Source organism: Corapipo altera, unplaced genomic scaffold (assembly GCF_003945725.1).
Source record: "Corapipo altera isolate COAL_440 unplaced genomic scaffold, ASM394572v1 0, whole genome shotgun sequence".
Classification (NCBI taxonomy): domain Eukaryota; kingdom Metazoa; phylum Chordata; class Aves; order Passeriformes; family Pipridae; genus Corapipo; species Corapipo altera.
In genome coordinates this window covers 41,136,158-41,151,716 of record NW_020884872.1, presented here as the reverse complement: position 1 = coordinate 41,151,716, position 15,559 = coordinate 41,136,158, and the positions used below count along the sequence as shown (strand labels likewise).

At 38.7% G+C, this 15,559-nt stretch overlaps 1 protein-coding gene across 2 annotated transcripts in view; it reads left to right on the top strand.

Moving 5' to 3' along the window:
* Positions 1–15,355, top strand: part of DNAJC3 (DnaJ heat shock protein family (Hsp40) member C3) — a 30,689-nt gene extending 15,334 nt beyond the window's left edge. For both annotated transcript variants that reach the window (XM_027645314.1, XM_027645322.1), the window contains exons 5-12: positions 3,703–3,855; positions 5,147–5,328; positions 7,035–7,154; positions 8,895–9,000; positions 9,103–9,223; positions 13,039–13,171; positions 13,962–14,110; positions 14,549–15,355. In XM_027645314.1, the coding sequence (XP_027501115.1) occupies positions 3,703–3,855; positions 5,147–5,328; positions 7,035–7,154; positions 8,895–9,000; positions 9,103–9,223; positions 13,039–13,171; positions 13,962–14,110; positions 14,549–14,706 (1,122 nt within the window). In that variant the 3' untranslated portion in view covers positions 14,707–15,355. The remainder of the gene's footprint in view (positions 1–3,702; positions 3,856–5,146; positions 5,329–7,034; positions 7,155–8,894; positions 9,001–9,102; positions 9,224–13,038; positions 13,172–13,961; positions 14,111–14,548) is intronic.
* The last annotated feature ends 204 nt before the right edge of the window (positions 15,356–15,559 follow it).

Below are 15,559 nucleotides of genomic sequence, written 5' to 3'. Positions count from 1 at the left end.
AGATGAACTGCTTGTATATCTTTAATCTGTGCTCTTTGAGAGTATGGTTTTTGAGGTTATGGTTTTGGTTTTTTTCCCCTCAGAGTGGTTGTAACTCTTCTTCATTAGAGTTCTTGTACAAAGTCCCCAGCTTTTCCCTGTATCGTTAATGGGCCATTGCAAAGGAAGTTCTAGGACTATGTAACTGGAAAGCAGGAGAGGTTATGGTAAACCATTAAATTTGCTTAGCCATGTTTTGTAACTTTTCCCTATGCTTCTGAAAAAAACATCCTGAAGCAAAGGGTTCTTAGCAAACTTCATAAGCAGCAGTTACTTGTTCCAAGTGATTTCTGTTTTAAGTGTTCTGTGTTTGGGGATCCTTTTTTTAGCATGCTAACAGACAATGCTGTAAAGCCTTGTTAAATAAAAAGCATATTGCTGATCCAGAAAGCATAATGGTAAGATATATGTACGTGCAACACATTGTGATATACTAATTAATTCAAACAGGCATATGGCATCTTCAGGATAGCAGCATCCAACACACAAAGTGCAGATGGATCCTGGGTAGTTTAGCATTGGTCTTGCTTCAGTGTTTTGTCACTGCTGATATACTGGTTTGGCTGTGTCAATGTCCTTCTATTAACAGCATTTTTCTGAAATAACGCTGTGTTGTATTTTTCATGTTGCCTTGTGTGTGTGCTGGTGTAACCTCTGTGTGGTTAGAAAGGTCATTGATGGACTTGGGAAATACAATAAGGGATGACAGGTTTGTTGTGGTGGGGGTGTTACGTTGCTTCTTGAAAACCAACCAGCATGAGTTGTTTAGCTTGTTAAAATGCTTTTCCCATCAGAAAACTTTTAAATACTTGATATTTAACTGCAAGTGCAAGACTGTCTCCTTGGAGTAGAAATGATCCTTAGAGAGGATCTTGCAAAAAGGATAATGATCTTGCAAAAAAAAAAAAAAATTAAATGCTGGGTTTCATGAACTGAACTTCTAATACCTTTTCCTACTGTCCTGGGTGCAGCAAGGTAATGTTGCAAAGTTTTGAGTCAATCCTTGAGGGAAAATTCTGGAAGAAGCTAATTTCATCACCGAGAGTAACAGAGAAAAACACATGCAAATGCTGTTAACACTCAACTTGATAAATTGAGTGAGGATGATTTTCTTACCTTCAGTCTTGCTTACTTGAAGGGGGCAAAGTGGGGTTTTGCTTACGCTAGGGTTTGTTTCTCCCCTATGCTGAGGTAAGGCTATAAAATAAAGCAGCACATATAGTAGTAAATCTGTGATAGACAATTACTTACAGTAACAAAGCTGTTCCTGTGTACTTTGTTTTCTGTAAAGGAATAAGGCGCAGGGTTGGCGGGGGGAGTAGAGTGAACAAAAGCTGATATTAACACGTGGCTACTTCTTGTTGCTGCAAGTTAAACTGCAACTACTTTAGTGTTGTAATCTAAACGTAGTAAACCTCAAAGAGAGCAAAGGATACTGTGCTGAGAGCAGCTCAGTGGTAGAGGTGTGCTTGTCCTGCAGAACTGAGCAGAGCACAGCCCCTGGCTTTGTGCTTTCAGGCTGCTGGTGAAGCATACAGAGGAGTGTTAGGTTTGCATTAGACCTGTATTAAATTCATCTGAAGAGTTTTCTCAATACTTAGCTCCTTTCTTGGGCATCTAGCACACTTAGTACAAGGAGTTGTTCTGAGTTGTTACCCCCAAACTTACTGTTTCACAGAAAAAGGAGATTGAAATGTGATTCATTATTGGTAGTGATGTGACAGCCCTGTGATCATAGTGCAGAAAGACACGAATGCGTGATGGCTTTAGTTTGAATGATAGCCTGAAAAATTTTCCTTTCTTTGTTAACTGGACATTTGTACTACCTAGAATTGTCTAGGATGTTTCACTCAAATGGTCTTTATTACTATTGGACTTGTCTACATGATTGTAAATTGCTTTTCATATTCCACTGACCTTTTCTCCAAATAAGTTACATGAAACATTCTGTGTGTCTAAGATGTGCAGTGTTATTGTGAGATAAGTTTAAATGGAAGTGTAAAGCTCATCCATAGCAAAAGCTCTTAATTTTTAAGAAGAAAATGCTGAGAAATTGAGGGAGAAATCAAACAAGTCAGCTGGAACTGAAGAGCTCACAACTTCAGAGAATTTTGTAGACTTGGTACTTTTAAAATTACAGGTGCAGAAATTTGCCTCTACTACAACCTCTAGATTTTAAGGTGAAAGTGGATGCATAGCATCAAGGGTTTATAAGCAGAGTTCTAACCAGAAGAAAAGCCTCTTTGAGACTTGTATTAGGAATCAGCCTACAAAGAAGAAAACTTTGATCAAATTCATCTTCTGTTGCTGAAGGACAGTGTAGGGAATAAAGGAGAACTTTTGGGTCTAAGTACAACTTGTTTCATTTTACCTGGCAAAAATCAACTACCTAAGGTTCAAAAAGACTTAAAATGAAGAACTGAAGACAAAGTGTGTGAGCTGTGCATGCTTTTGATGTTGCATTTAGGCTCTTTCCTTTCATATACTTAAATGTTAGAACCAGGGGAAGTTACGTTAAAGGACTTCTGAGGGCTGAAGTTGAATTACATTAGAGACATAAACACAAAATACGAGTGTTTCAAGAACTTACTGGTGGAAAAAAAGGGAAGAGGCCACTTTGAGATAAATGAGGAAAGAAAAAAGTACTGCATGTCTTTGAGGACTCAGTCACTATAGTCAACATTCTGTGTATAGAACGCAAGATAGTGCAAGTTTTGAGATTAAAACAAACAACAAAAAAATGAAGTCATGGTGATCTGTCCCTTTGAAAACTTTGGAAGTCGTTCTGATCAGCAAAAAATATGAAGCAGTGCTTTGTTCAAGCTACACTAATCCTACAAATTACTTCCTGGCTTCGCAAAGAGAATGGCTGAGATGCCTTCTGGCCCATATTTATCTTCCTGGGTGACACCAAAGTTGCCTGTGAGATTGTTTTTTTTTTTCTTTGAAAATTTAAAGCTGTTTAAACAAATTAAGACAAATACCATATAACCCCTTCTGCTTGCTCAGAGAGGGGGGGTTGAGAAATGAGAGTCCTTGTAGACAGAATTTTAGACTTGTTTAAAGCTAGAAGAAAGGTGCATAAACACCCAGCTGATCCCAGCTGAGGCTTTCTCCCAGCTGTAGCCTCTTAACTTGCTGCTGTAGCCACTCTTTGGGGGGAAAATATCAAGAAATAAAGCTTCACAGTAACACTATCTGAGACATGTTTCATTTATTTCTGTCATGAATTTATAAATCTGTTTTGTGCTTAAAGTGAGAGATGCAATTTATGCCATGTGCTTATACTGTCTGCTGATGCTGAGGAATCCAGTGTTTCATAACTGTCTGCAGAGAGGTGAATTAGGCTACATTCGAGAGGTCCTCAACTTCAGTGGGTGATGAAGGGGCAGTGACTGTTGCATACGGTGTGTCCAGTGGTAAATGATCAAGCATGGTGAGGGGGAGGAATTGGATTTCTTTAACTTCTGACATCTCGTATTGGAGCTCAGAATGTCTTCCTTTTTTTTCCTGAAGTTTAGAGGTAGAAACACTTCTAGTGGAATTTTGAAACTAATTTTGCTTTATTTGCAGCTTTAGTCAGTTCTCCATGATATGACTATTAATGGGACAAAGAGATCCTTGAACAAGCGTTTCAGTCTCTCTCTTTGTTAATGTTTGCAGCTCAAATCCAATCCTAGCAATAATGAGGAAAAAGAAGCCCAGACTCAGCTGACAAAATCTGATGAGCTGCAGCGCCTGCATTCACAAGCACTATCTGCTTACCAGCAAGAGGATTATGAAGCTGCTATTTCTCTTCTTGATGAAATCTTGGCAGTAAGTGTTAAGTAAAATTGTCCTGAGAAAGGAAAGTAAGAGCTTCTGTCTGACATCTGTGTGTTTTTGTTCAATAGCTTCTTCACTGATATGAAAACACTTGGTGTAATTGGTTTAGTTTTACTGAGCACTGTGACTCCATAAGGAAGTTAGGGAGTGGAGAAGGCTGAGCACTAACTGCAAAAAAAAAGTCAAAATAATAGTTTTGTAGTTTGGGTTAAAGATACAACTTCAGCCAAACTTCTGTTACAGATAGCTGTATTCGTTATACTTTCCTGTTTTCCCACAGTTTGGTGTTTGGGGAAGCTGGGAAAAAATCTCTTCTGAAGTCAATGAAGTTTTGCCAAATACAGGAGGTGTAGGTTTTTTCGTCTGGATTTTCATTGCCAATATTCTGACAGTTTTTGTCTTGAGAAAATAAAGTAACAAAAGATCGAAAAACCCCCACAAAGTTAAAAATGTTTATAGCTAGCTCAATTTTCAACTTGTTCCTTAGGTATCTCTATTTGTTGAACGTATTAGTGTATGTGTAAATAACTCAATGATGTGGGCATTTTGTGTGTCATATAGAAATATACATTAAAAAACAGTTCACTGCTATGACTCTTCACATACAAATTAGCATTGTTAACTTGGAATTTAAAATATTGGAGCTTTTGGTGAAGAAACTGCTAAAGTGTGGGAGGTTGTCTGTGGGTGGGGAATGGGGAAAAGCAGAAAAGCCTCCTCCTGAAATGATAGTTTACAAACAACTGATAAGACACAGAATTAGTTCTCTAAAACAAATTTTGGTGGGCAGTTCCTTTTGAGTAATTATTTTTTCCCTACTGTTACATTATTACCTTTCTGTATTTTTAAAATCCGAACACAAAGGTCAAATTCTGTGGAGCTGCATCTTACCCATGGGCTTCTTCCTAGAGGACAACTGACAGCTTGGTCCTTGCTGTTCATTACCTCTTTTCTTTTGGGAAGATATAATAATTTATGATTCCGATATCTTTTCCTGGAGGCTCAACAGACTGTCCTAGTTTAAGTAGTGCCAGTAGATTTAATTCATCTCCCTGCATGAGCTCATTGAATCATTTACAAAATTTGCAGGCCTTTGTTTTGTATTTGGGCAGGTGCATCACAGCATCCACCAGGAAGCAGAGATGCTAATTTCTTGATCTCTGCATGCAACTTGAACCTTATGCTATTGCAGTTGGCAAAGTGAAATTAAATGGGATTTTTGTTTTGGGACGGAAAAGAAGTGTTATGGACCAAAACCAAGCTTTAATTTTGATTTCTTAAGGTTTGTGTTTGGGATGCAGAGCTACGGGAACTTCGAGCAGAGTGTTATATAAAGGAAGGGGAACCAAGCAAAGCTATTAGTGACTTGAAAGCTGCTGCCAAATTAAAGAATGATAATACTGAAGCCTTCTATAAAATCAGCAGAATATATTATCAGCTGGGGGACCATGAATTATCACTCAGGTAATTTTACTATTTGCTGTAATAATTACAATCAACATAAAATGTAATTATATAGGTCATGATAAACCATGAAATATCTGTATTGTGTGAGTTTTGGATGTAGTAGCAGCTGTGGTCTGGATCTGATGAAGGAAGCTCCTTTCTAGAAGCTATGAACAGGCAGTGAAGACACCATGCTTATGCTTGGCAGGCCAGCCATCGATGGTTCCAGGTGTCTTCTTTGCTAAAGCAGAAGCCAGAGTGCATGTCCATCAGAGTTGCTTGCAAGTACTATCTTCATTGTATTTCTCCATCCTAGACAGAAGTGCTACTCTGAACTTGCTTTGGTGGAACCTTTTTTTTAACCTTGAACCTCTATTCCAGTGAAGTTTACAATGCAAACAAAAAACGTCTGCATTAAGGTTACAGGCTTAAGAATAAATAAAAAATACAGGAGCACCCAGCTATGAAGAGCCAGGGGTCCTGAGCTGTTGATCTTTCATTCCTGCAGACAATGTCCAGCATTTTGGATGACTTTTTGATAATGTCCTACTCTTTTATTCATACTGAGTTATGTTTAAGGTCTTACTCCCATATGTCCCTTGTCAATCCGGCAGATAACTGCCCTTGCCCAATCTGAACTGTTAGGTTTTTACTCTGTGCCTGGCTGGACAGATGGTGTAATCCTCCTGTTTGCACAGGAACGATTTCTGTGGCAATCATAACCTCAGATGTGCTACCTTCATCTCCAGACTCCTTCCAGTATGGTTTCTGCCACAGAATCTCTTCAATAAGAGATGAAGAGAACTGAAAAGGCCTGATTTTCTTTTCTTGGCTAGCTGCTGGAAACTGCATGTGATGGATTGTAATGGAAAAAATTCATTTTATAGCTGGGCAATTGGTTTGCATTACACATCCCCTTTCTAGAGTATACTTAGTCTTGGGAGCTCATAGGTCACTTCTGTGGTGAGTTTTGGTAGCTGGACATCACTTTACATAGTGATTTCAAGAATAGATTTTTGATTTTTAAAAGTACAGTTAAGAACACTGTTGAAGAACAAAATGGAAACAGAATGAAGGGATAATAATGAAGAGTTCCTTCATTCTTATCTAATACCTTTATTTTATTTTTTTTTTTGCGTCATAAGATATACTAAGAGTTCAGTAGCTCTTGGACTCTCTGGATGCTTACTCTGGTCCTTGGCCTTCTCTTGGTTTCTTTCTCTTACCTTTACAGGCTTAGTGATTTTCAAATACTGGGATTTTTTTGTCTGTCCTTAGGAACAAAATCAGATTTTGTGATCTCTTTCTGAAAATAACACCGTGGTTGTGCGGAGATGACTGTACTTTTTTTTTAAACATTTGACAATTTGGAGAGATATCTGCCCTAATCAGAATTTTATTAAAGAGCAGTCTTCACAACAAAAAGTCGGGCTCAGGCTTGGCTGGGATTCCATGTATCACATGTAACACTTAATCTTTTGTATATTTGGCAACACAGAATAATTAATACCCAAACCAGACAAATAACCCTCTATGTTCTGGAAGACTTTTTGTTGATGTCTCACTTTACAGTAATTTTTTGGATGAGGAGAGAGATTGTGTAAAGAAGTCAACTGTTGTGGACAGCTTGTATGTGTTGCATTGTGTCTCTAGTTAAAATTTCATAATATGTGGTGACATATTTTATTTTTTTTTTTACCTTCTCCTTACCTCCCTGTGAAAAGTGAAGTCCGGGAGTGTCTGAAACTGGACCAAGATCATAAGCAGTGTTTCTCTCTCTATAAGCAAGTAAAGAAACTCAATAAGCAGATTGAGTCAGCAGAGGAATTCATCAGAGAAGGCAGGTAAGTATTCACTCCTATATTTAAAAAAAAAAAAAGGAAAAAATCTACTATGGAGGCACCAACTTATTGATTGAGGAGCTGATTAAGTGATGCTTTTTGCATCTGTCAGTTGAAGTGGATAACTGAGCACAGCTCTCAAATTACAATTAAAATAAATATTGACTCACATAGCAACAATCCTGTTCTGATTCCTTCCGATGCCACTGTCTTCTCTTTGCATACTTAACTTCTTTCTGTAGCAGGTAGTAAGACCAAGATAGGGATAGTAGTTTTCAGCTCTCATATATTATTACTCAGAACTGATGAGGCCACACCTGGAGTGCCAGAGAGATGAAACTACTGAGAAAGTCCAACAAAATCCCACTAAAATGATGGAGGGACTGCAAGGAAAGGCTGAGATGGCTGGGACTGTTTGAGCCTTCTCTGCTACAGGGTCATCTCATCAAAATACCTGAAGGGAGGGTGCAAAGAGGGCAGAACCAGGCTCTGATCAGTGATGCCTTGTATCAGAATCAGGCCAATGGGTGCAAACTGAAACAAGAAATTCCCTTTGAACATAGTGAAATGCTTTCTACTACCCCCTCATTTGCAGTCATGCAGGTTGCCCAGGGAGGTTGTAGAGTCTCCCCATTTTGGAGTTATTAAAAAACCATTTGGACACTCCTGGGCAGCCTGCTGTAGGTGGCCCTGTGTGAGCAGTGGGGTTGGACCAGATGACTTCCAGAAGTCCCTTCCAGTCTCAACTATTCTGTGATTAAAGGACCAGATCTCTAGACTAAAACCCCCTAATAACTCTGCAGTGCCTTGATAGCAAAAATGGATCTGACTGATGGGCTTTCTTTTTCATGCCTCTGTATTCTTCTGCTTCTTGCTTTACTTCAGTTTTTCATGTTCTCAAGCGCATGACATCCAACTGTAAGGAACTCTCACAAATCATTAGACATTGTCAAGGTGGTGTTTTAAAATGAAATACATCAGGAACGTGAATAAGCACAACTGAGGCCAATTTGATTAAGCCATCAGTCTGTTTGGACTCTCTTCACTTAATCCAGTATCAATCCTGTTTCAGAGAATCTTCTGAGAGCTTGAATTTCTCTAGCTTGTATAGCAACCCATGGGTTCAATCGCTCTCTTGCCTTTTTAGGTAAATGTTCTAATCCATTTCTTGCTCACACCATGCAACTTTAGCATCTTTGAGACCTTTGCAGCAAAAAAACATTTTACTGTGTGACTTGTGGAGAAGAAAAGGAAAAAACAAACAACCTCCTAATTCAAGTTGGCATAAAGAGCTTTTTTGTAGCTATGGAATAGGTGGTACCTTTTGTAGTGTGCAGATAGTACAGTGCTTGCAGTAAGACTCCAGACTTGGTCCGTCTCAGATATTGGAGAGGGAGATGCTTATTTTTAGGTGTAAAGTAGCATGTTGGACAGGAGGCACATCTAGAGACTGTTGTCTGTGCATGGTGAGGGATGGTAGTTACTGTCTTCTGCAAAAGCCTGCCAGGGCTGGTGCCAGCTCTTCTGTCTCATAGCACAGAAAAGGGAATGGGGATGTAATTCTTGAAATGGCTGCAGATTTTCTTCATACTATTGTCTCACACCTCGCCTTTAAGGCTATTAAAGTTAAGGTACATTGCTAGGAGGATGTGAAAATCTGTGAATTTCAAGATTTGTAAATAAATTGCAACACCCTGAGATAGTGATCACATTTCATGATATTTTGCTTTATGATTTAAACAGGTATGAAGATGCTATCAGTAAATACGAATCTGTAATGAAAACTGAGCCAGAAGTACCAGTTTATGCTACTCGTGCCAAAGAAAGAATCTGTCACTGCTTATCAAAGGTAATTCTGATTATTCTCCCTCTGTAAATTTCTTTAAGACAAACAAACAACAAACAAACCCCCCACAACTATGTGAATTTTGTTTTACTTTCTTCTCTCTAGAATCAGCAGTCTACAGAAGCCATAAAACTTTGTACAGAAGTTCTGCAACTGGAACCAACCAACGTGAATGCTCTGAAAGACAGAGCAGAAGCTTATTTGCTGGAAGACCTGTATGAAGAAGGTACAGTTGTATGCAGTTGACGTATACTTTTTCGTGGACATTTAAAATGCACTCGGTGTTTCAAAGGCTTTTTTTTAACATGCACTTTGATTCTACACTATGTTGTCATCCTTAATTAACACTGGTAGTTGCAGATTTACAAAAATATCTGGTGGTAATTTTGTCTTGATTAGTGTAAGTGGAATGCACTTGTATTATCTATGGCATAGTTGTCTTTACAATAACGGACCGTGTTCAGGATGTTCTGTGAGACTGTACAGCTTAATCCACTTAAACATGTTTTATATAATCAGCAATGTCAGACAAATGTGTTTAGAGGTAAAAGGTAATTATAGTTCGGTTGATGTAAATCCTTTTTAGGACCGCATTTTTAATGTCTTGAGATGGCAGCATGAAAATAACACTGTTCTATTCTCTGGCATGTGTTGGGGGCAGAGGAAGTTAATGGCCATTGCTTCACCTCTGCAGATCTCTGTAGTGCTGCTGAAAGCAGTAAACTGACTCCATTCCTGAGGCTGCATTTTCCATACAGACTTTTTGTAAAATGCATACTATTACACAGAGTCACAGAAACAACTTCTAGGATTATCAAGATAGTCCAGTAAAGCACTGCCAAGTCCACCACTGCACCATGTTCCCTAGTGCCACATACACATGTCTTTTAAAAACCTCCAGGGGTGCTGACTCAACTCTTGCAAATTAGAGGAAAGAAAAGTTTTATAACAAGGTTCTGCATAAATGCAGGGAACCAGCTTGGTCTTGTGCTGGAGCAAATACCTCCATATTATAGGATATAAGGAAACAGAGAGGACATACCTGGGATCTGGGAGAGCTGGTGCCTGCTGAGCTTGGCCTAGCCTCATTCCAGGTGAACCACCATGCTAGAGTGGAACTGTGCTTCGTCAGATCCCTGTTCTTTAGCATGTCCCATGCCTTCCTCCTGCCCTTGACAGTAGTGAGGTGGTTGTAGTTACACTCTGCCTTCCAGCAGAGCCTCCATCAACACTATTACAGCCCATTAACGTTAGTCTGCCTGAAGGTATCTTCATTTATCCTTCAGTTTTAACTGCTGTAAAATGATCACTGACTTCTCTTTGCTAGAGAGAACAGTAGAGCAATTAAAATTGTAATCTCATATTTAAAGGGGCAGACTGATTCTTATTCTTCCCTCAAAAAATTTTCAAGCTAGAGGCAGCTATTTTCATGTTAAAGATAGGAAATTTCAAAGTACTTGTAATTCAGAACTTTGAAGGCGATTATTGCTAAATGTTCAAGATGCACTTTGGTATGTATAGCTGAGTTAATCAAATGGTTTTAATTACTTTATAATCACATGAGATCCAGGGCTTGTCTACAGCAACAGATGTGTAATGACTCCCTTTCTGGCATGCCTCATAAGTGCAGAAGTCTATCTGTCTAAAGCTCAAGTTTTGTTGAAGGAAAAAAGCTACCTTGCTGTTTCAAAATTGATCAAGACATACTAATTTTTTTTTTTTTAATTTTTAATTTTTTTATTTTTTTATTCCCCCCCCATTACTTTAGGGGTTTCAGTAAGAGCGTACCTGGTTCTTTCATTTCTCTCTTGGCATGGGTGTAGGTTGTCTGCAGTTACTCATGTTTGATAGGAAATTGGCCATTAATGCACATGCAGAATTGATCTTGGTCTCTTTTAAAAATGCAGGCAAGATTCCAAAGCCAGCAAATCTGTCTAGAGATACGGTGTGATTATCTTTTGAGAGGTTGTGAAGAGTCTTGTATTGAAAGAAGGAGAGTTAGATTTGACTGAAGTATTTAAATTGAAAGTGACACTGGAAACTAGTTGTTCCTTTTATGTCGTGGAACAGGATGAAAAGAAGAAAGGATGCTTTCTGGAATAGCAGGCCAGTAAGCAGCAGCAGTGACTCTTCTGTTGGTTTGGAGGTACTAGTGCTTTTAGAAATAGTGGCTCAAAAGAATTGATTAATATATCTCACTTGACATACCGTGAATTAGTAATAAGTCTCCTAGTTTCATATCGAACTTCTTGTCATCAGGAAGCTGCCATCCTGCTCCACCTGCTTCCAACCCTCACCGCTCAAGTGAGAGGAGCAATTAGCTCTCTGAAAGAGGAAAATTCCTGCCCTTGAGTGTGAAAGTGTAAAATGTACTTGCTGGGCGCTTTCACTCTGCAGTGTGCAGCACTGAAAAACTTACCTTCCCATGTGCTTAATGCTCGCAGTCTTTAGATAAGGAAGTTGATTTAAAAAAAAAGAAGAGAAATTTAATACTGTCATGGCAAATAGTTGATCCCTGAAGCAGACTGTTTTCCCACAGTGGTGCGTGCTGTCGGTGATGTGGCGCTCAGTGAAGCTGAGCAATCTGATCTGCATTTGGCAGGACGTTGTGGTGGGACCTTCCAGTACCACGTGAAGCAGATTAAGTACACTGGTGCTTAAAATTATTGGAGCAGTAAAGCAGCATAATGAAATCCCTGCATTTTCATTATTTTTATCGCTTTCAACAGCATATGTTGGGCGCACACATTAGTTCACACTCTTGGGGTTTTTGTTTTTTTAATGACTGGACAAATTATTAAAAATATCAGCAGAAGCCAAAATGCTTTGTTAAGGCAGAAAACGAGTGTCCAGTGATGAGAAAATGAACAGAAATTTTGTTTGGCTTGTAATAGCCTATGAAATTGTTGGGGCACTGGCAATACCATTTGGAATTTTTTTTTTTCCCAATAACTAAAACAAGATTGCAGTGGTATCAGATGTCTGGGTAGTACAAATTCATTAGCACTTCCTGCTGTCTTGCTCAGAAACAGTGAAAAACAAATGTAACACCTGCTGAGAAATAGCATCTGCTTGGAAATAATCTGATGCAAGTACTTTATCTAACTTGAGAAACCTAGGAGATTGGGATCTGCAAATGAGACCTTGAGGATTATAACAGCGAAAGAAGAGCAGTCTCATTAAAGACTGAGATAGTTACTTCCCTTGATAAATTTTGATATCAAAGAGTATATAAACTTGGTGTCTTAAGCATTCAGTTACCACTTACAGTAATAATAGAGTTTACTTAAAAAAAATAGTGTAGACCTTGAATGTTTTACAAATTACGTTATAGCATCTCTCTTGCTTTCGTTCCTGAGAAATGCAACTCTTGAAATAGAGTGAGAGTATGCTTTTGGAAAAAAAAAAAACCAACCTTAAAATATAACTGTCTGCGTATTATGTATGCAGAGGTGTAAAAAACCAATATTTGCCTTTCACTAACAGTATGAACTTACTGGTAGTCTGAAATTTGTCTTTATTGTCATTAAAGAGAAGAGACTTTCTGTCGTGTTGATAGAGAGTGCAGGCTGGGGGAGAAGAATGAATATTAACTTAAAGACTCTGGGTAATGCATCCTTCAGCTGAACAGCAGTGTGGGACTAACGTCGTGCAGTGGGCTCTTCACATACTAGTTGCTGAATCTTACTTCTGGGTCTCTTTTTCCTCCTTCCAGGCCTAGATACTTGTTATGTTATTCCTGTTGCAACATCAAGAGCGTGTTGTGACCGGAGTCTGGTAACCTCCCTTCTCCCTCATTTCCCACCAGTGTAATTGAACCTAAAGAAAGAAAATTACCTAATTTATATGTGAAAGTGAATTTCCTCTACTCCAGGGTTTTCTAATTTAGGGAGGAAAAACTCAAACATGTCAAGTTGAAATGAAAGTTTTGCTGTTTATATATGGTAATAGCAAAGCTTCAATTTTGTGGAGTGGTTGAGTTCTTTAAATTGAAGTTTGTAGAGTTGTGTAATCTTCTTTCATTCGCTTTTTTTATAAAAGCTATTAAAGACTATGAGACTGCTCAAGCCAACAGTGAGAATGACCAGCAGATTCGGGAGGGGCTAGAACGTGCCCAGAGAATGCTGAAGCAATCACAGAAGAGGGATTACTATAAAATCCTGGGAGTAAAAAGGTGAGATATTAATTCCAGAGATGATGATGTGAAAGTTGGTTATTTAAACCAGCGCAGATAGGACTGAGCACTTGAATTTGTTCTGCTGTTCCTTTATCTTGCTACCTTCACTTTTCTGTTGTACTAATGTAGTAGTGTTCAACTTGTAAGTAGCACCTATTTACAATCCCTGTAGAAGGAATGGAAAAACAGCATTGGTGAGAGGGGAAATAAAGAATTCAGCAGGAAATTCTTAGTAGGTGAATGAATTGGGAAAGAAATGAGGACTGGCAAGAATTACTGAAAGCAACAAAAAATAAAATTGTGGCAGATAGTGTGACAGATTGGAAGAGTTTGGAAGGACTAACTGAAAGGTATCAAAAATACTTCTGCCATTAACCTTGAGAAACCAACAACTTCCCTTCTAATGAGGAGCAAACAAATGTCCAGTTCTGAACTAATATTGGTCATCCTTCCAATCGTGAACTAATTTGATCTCTGCTTTTTGTGCTTTTTGTTATGATTGCAAATTCTTCAGACTGGGAACTCTGTTCTGCATAGTATCTGGCAGTAGCATCTTTCCAAGGAAAGTTAATGGGTGGTGAAATAAAAGAGTGAGTAATCTTTGTTTAAAGTTGAAACCTGCTTCGTTTTGCATAAAGAATCTTCAGTGCCATTTGCAGAAGGTTAACTAACTCATAATTTTCTTGATGCCCTTAATTACTGTCTCAGTGTTTAAAATTAACCTGTAGATTCACTAGTGTGACATGTGATTTAGAGAATTAAGTTAGTTATAATTTTATCCATCCAGAAATGCTCGAAAGCAAGAAATCATAAAAGCTTACAGAAAGCTGGCATCCCAGTGGCATCCTGATAACTTCCAGAGTGAGGAAGAAAAGAAGAAAGCAGAGAAAAAATTTATTGATATAGCAGCTGCTAAAGAAGTCCTCACTGACCCAGGTAATGATGCAGTGACTTCATTTTTTAATTACTTTTTTACAGTAAGTTAAAAACACAGCAAGTGTAAGTCCTAACAGGCATTACAGCTTCCCTCGTTTTCCCTTTCTCCCCTTATCTCTCTTGAGAAAATAGTGCACTAATACTTGCATCCAGTATGTCATATGAAGTCAGATGTAAACCTGGAATTATTTATTTCAGTGTTTCAGTGATTTTTCGTAAAAGTCAAAAATTATTATTTCAAAGATCTCTTTTTGGGATATCATCTTGCAGAGATTTCTAGGATCGAGTAACTCTGGATATGCTTACTTCAAGGATATGGGTGTCTCCTGCCTCGACTGCTATTGCAAATTGCATTTAGATTGTAACAGCACCTGAAGTATTCCAGGGAAGCCCTGTTATTACTGTGCCATAATTCCATCTTGGCTTTCTTTCCTCCAGAAATGAGGCGGAAGTTTGATGCAGGAGAGGACCCACTGGACGCAGAGAGTCAGCAGGGTGGGAGCAACCCTTTCCACAGGAACTGGAACACGTGGCAAGGATTCAACCCCTTTGGTTCTGGAGGAGGACCATTTACATTCAAATTTCACTTCAGTTAGAGCCAAGACTGTTTCTGGTGGCTGCTGCTGTTTTTTACTCAATTCGTTGAAAAATAAAAAGTCTCTCAGTTCAAGACCCAAAATCTTAATTTCTAATGTTGTCCTTAACCCAGAGTCTTACTGCACTAGAAGGAAGGTCTTTCTTTCTTTTGGTATTCAGTGGGTTTGCTTGATAAGCTCACACTGGTTGGGGGGGGGAGTTGTACTGCCTTTGTATTTGTTGTGGATATGCAGGACATGTTTATTCCCATGGATGGAAAAAACAATAAGATGCTACTTAGGACAACGCTTAAATTTAGGACTCAAGTATATGCTTAAAGATAAAAATGCATGTAAATATTTTTCTGGATCGGGGCCTAATAAACATGGCAAGGGTAGATACAGTAGTCTCCACATTAACAAACTGTTGGTCATGCTCAGCAGAACCATCCATCTCTTAAGAGGAAACCCTGGTGACCACCTGCTGTGTTGGTGTCGGCAGCGCCGTGGGCGGGAGAAGAGCCTGTGTGCTGAACGACTCCCAGCAATCCCTCTGGAAAAAGGGTGCTTGGGAGTAATTGTATTTGAAAGTGTCTGCTCACTTTGCTCATTAATGGATTGGGGTGATTTCCTGGGTGGTAATTGTCAACTATGAAACTAAAAAAAAAAACCCCACATTTTTTTTTCTGAATGCCATTTGGGGTGTTTATTTGGGTATGATTCTTGAATAGTTTGCACTTTAACAAAATACCTGCTTGAGATTTGAGCAGAAAATTTGATGTGACATTTCCCTGACTGTGCAGCAATTTGTTAGTTCTGTACATAAACTCAGAACTAAGACAGGTTGTGAGGTGAGTGTACTGCTGACCAGGAA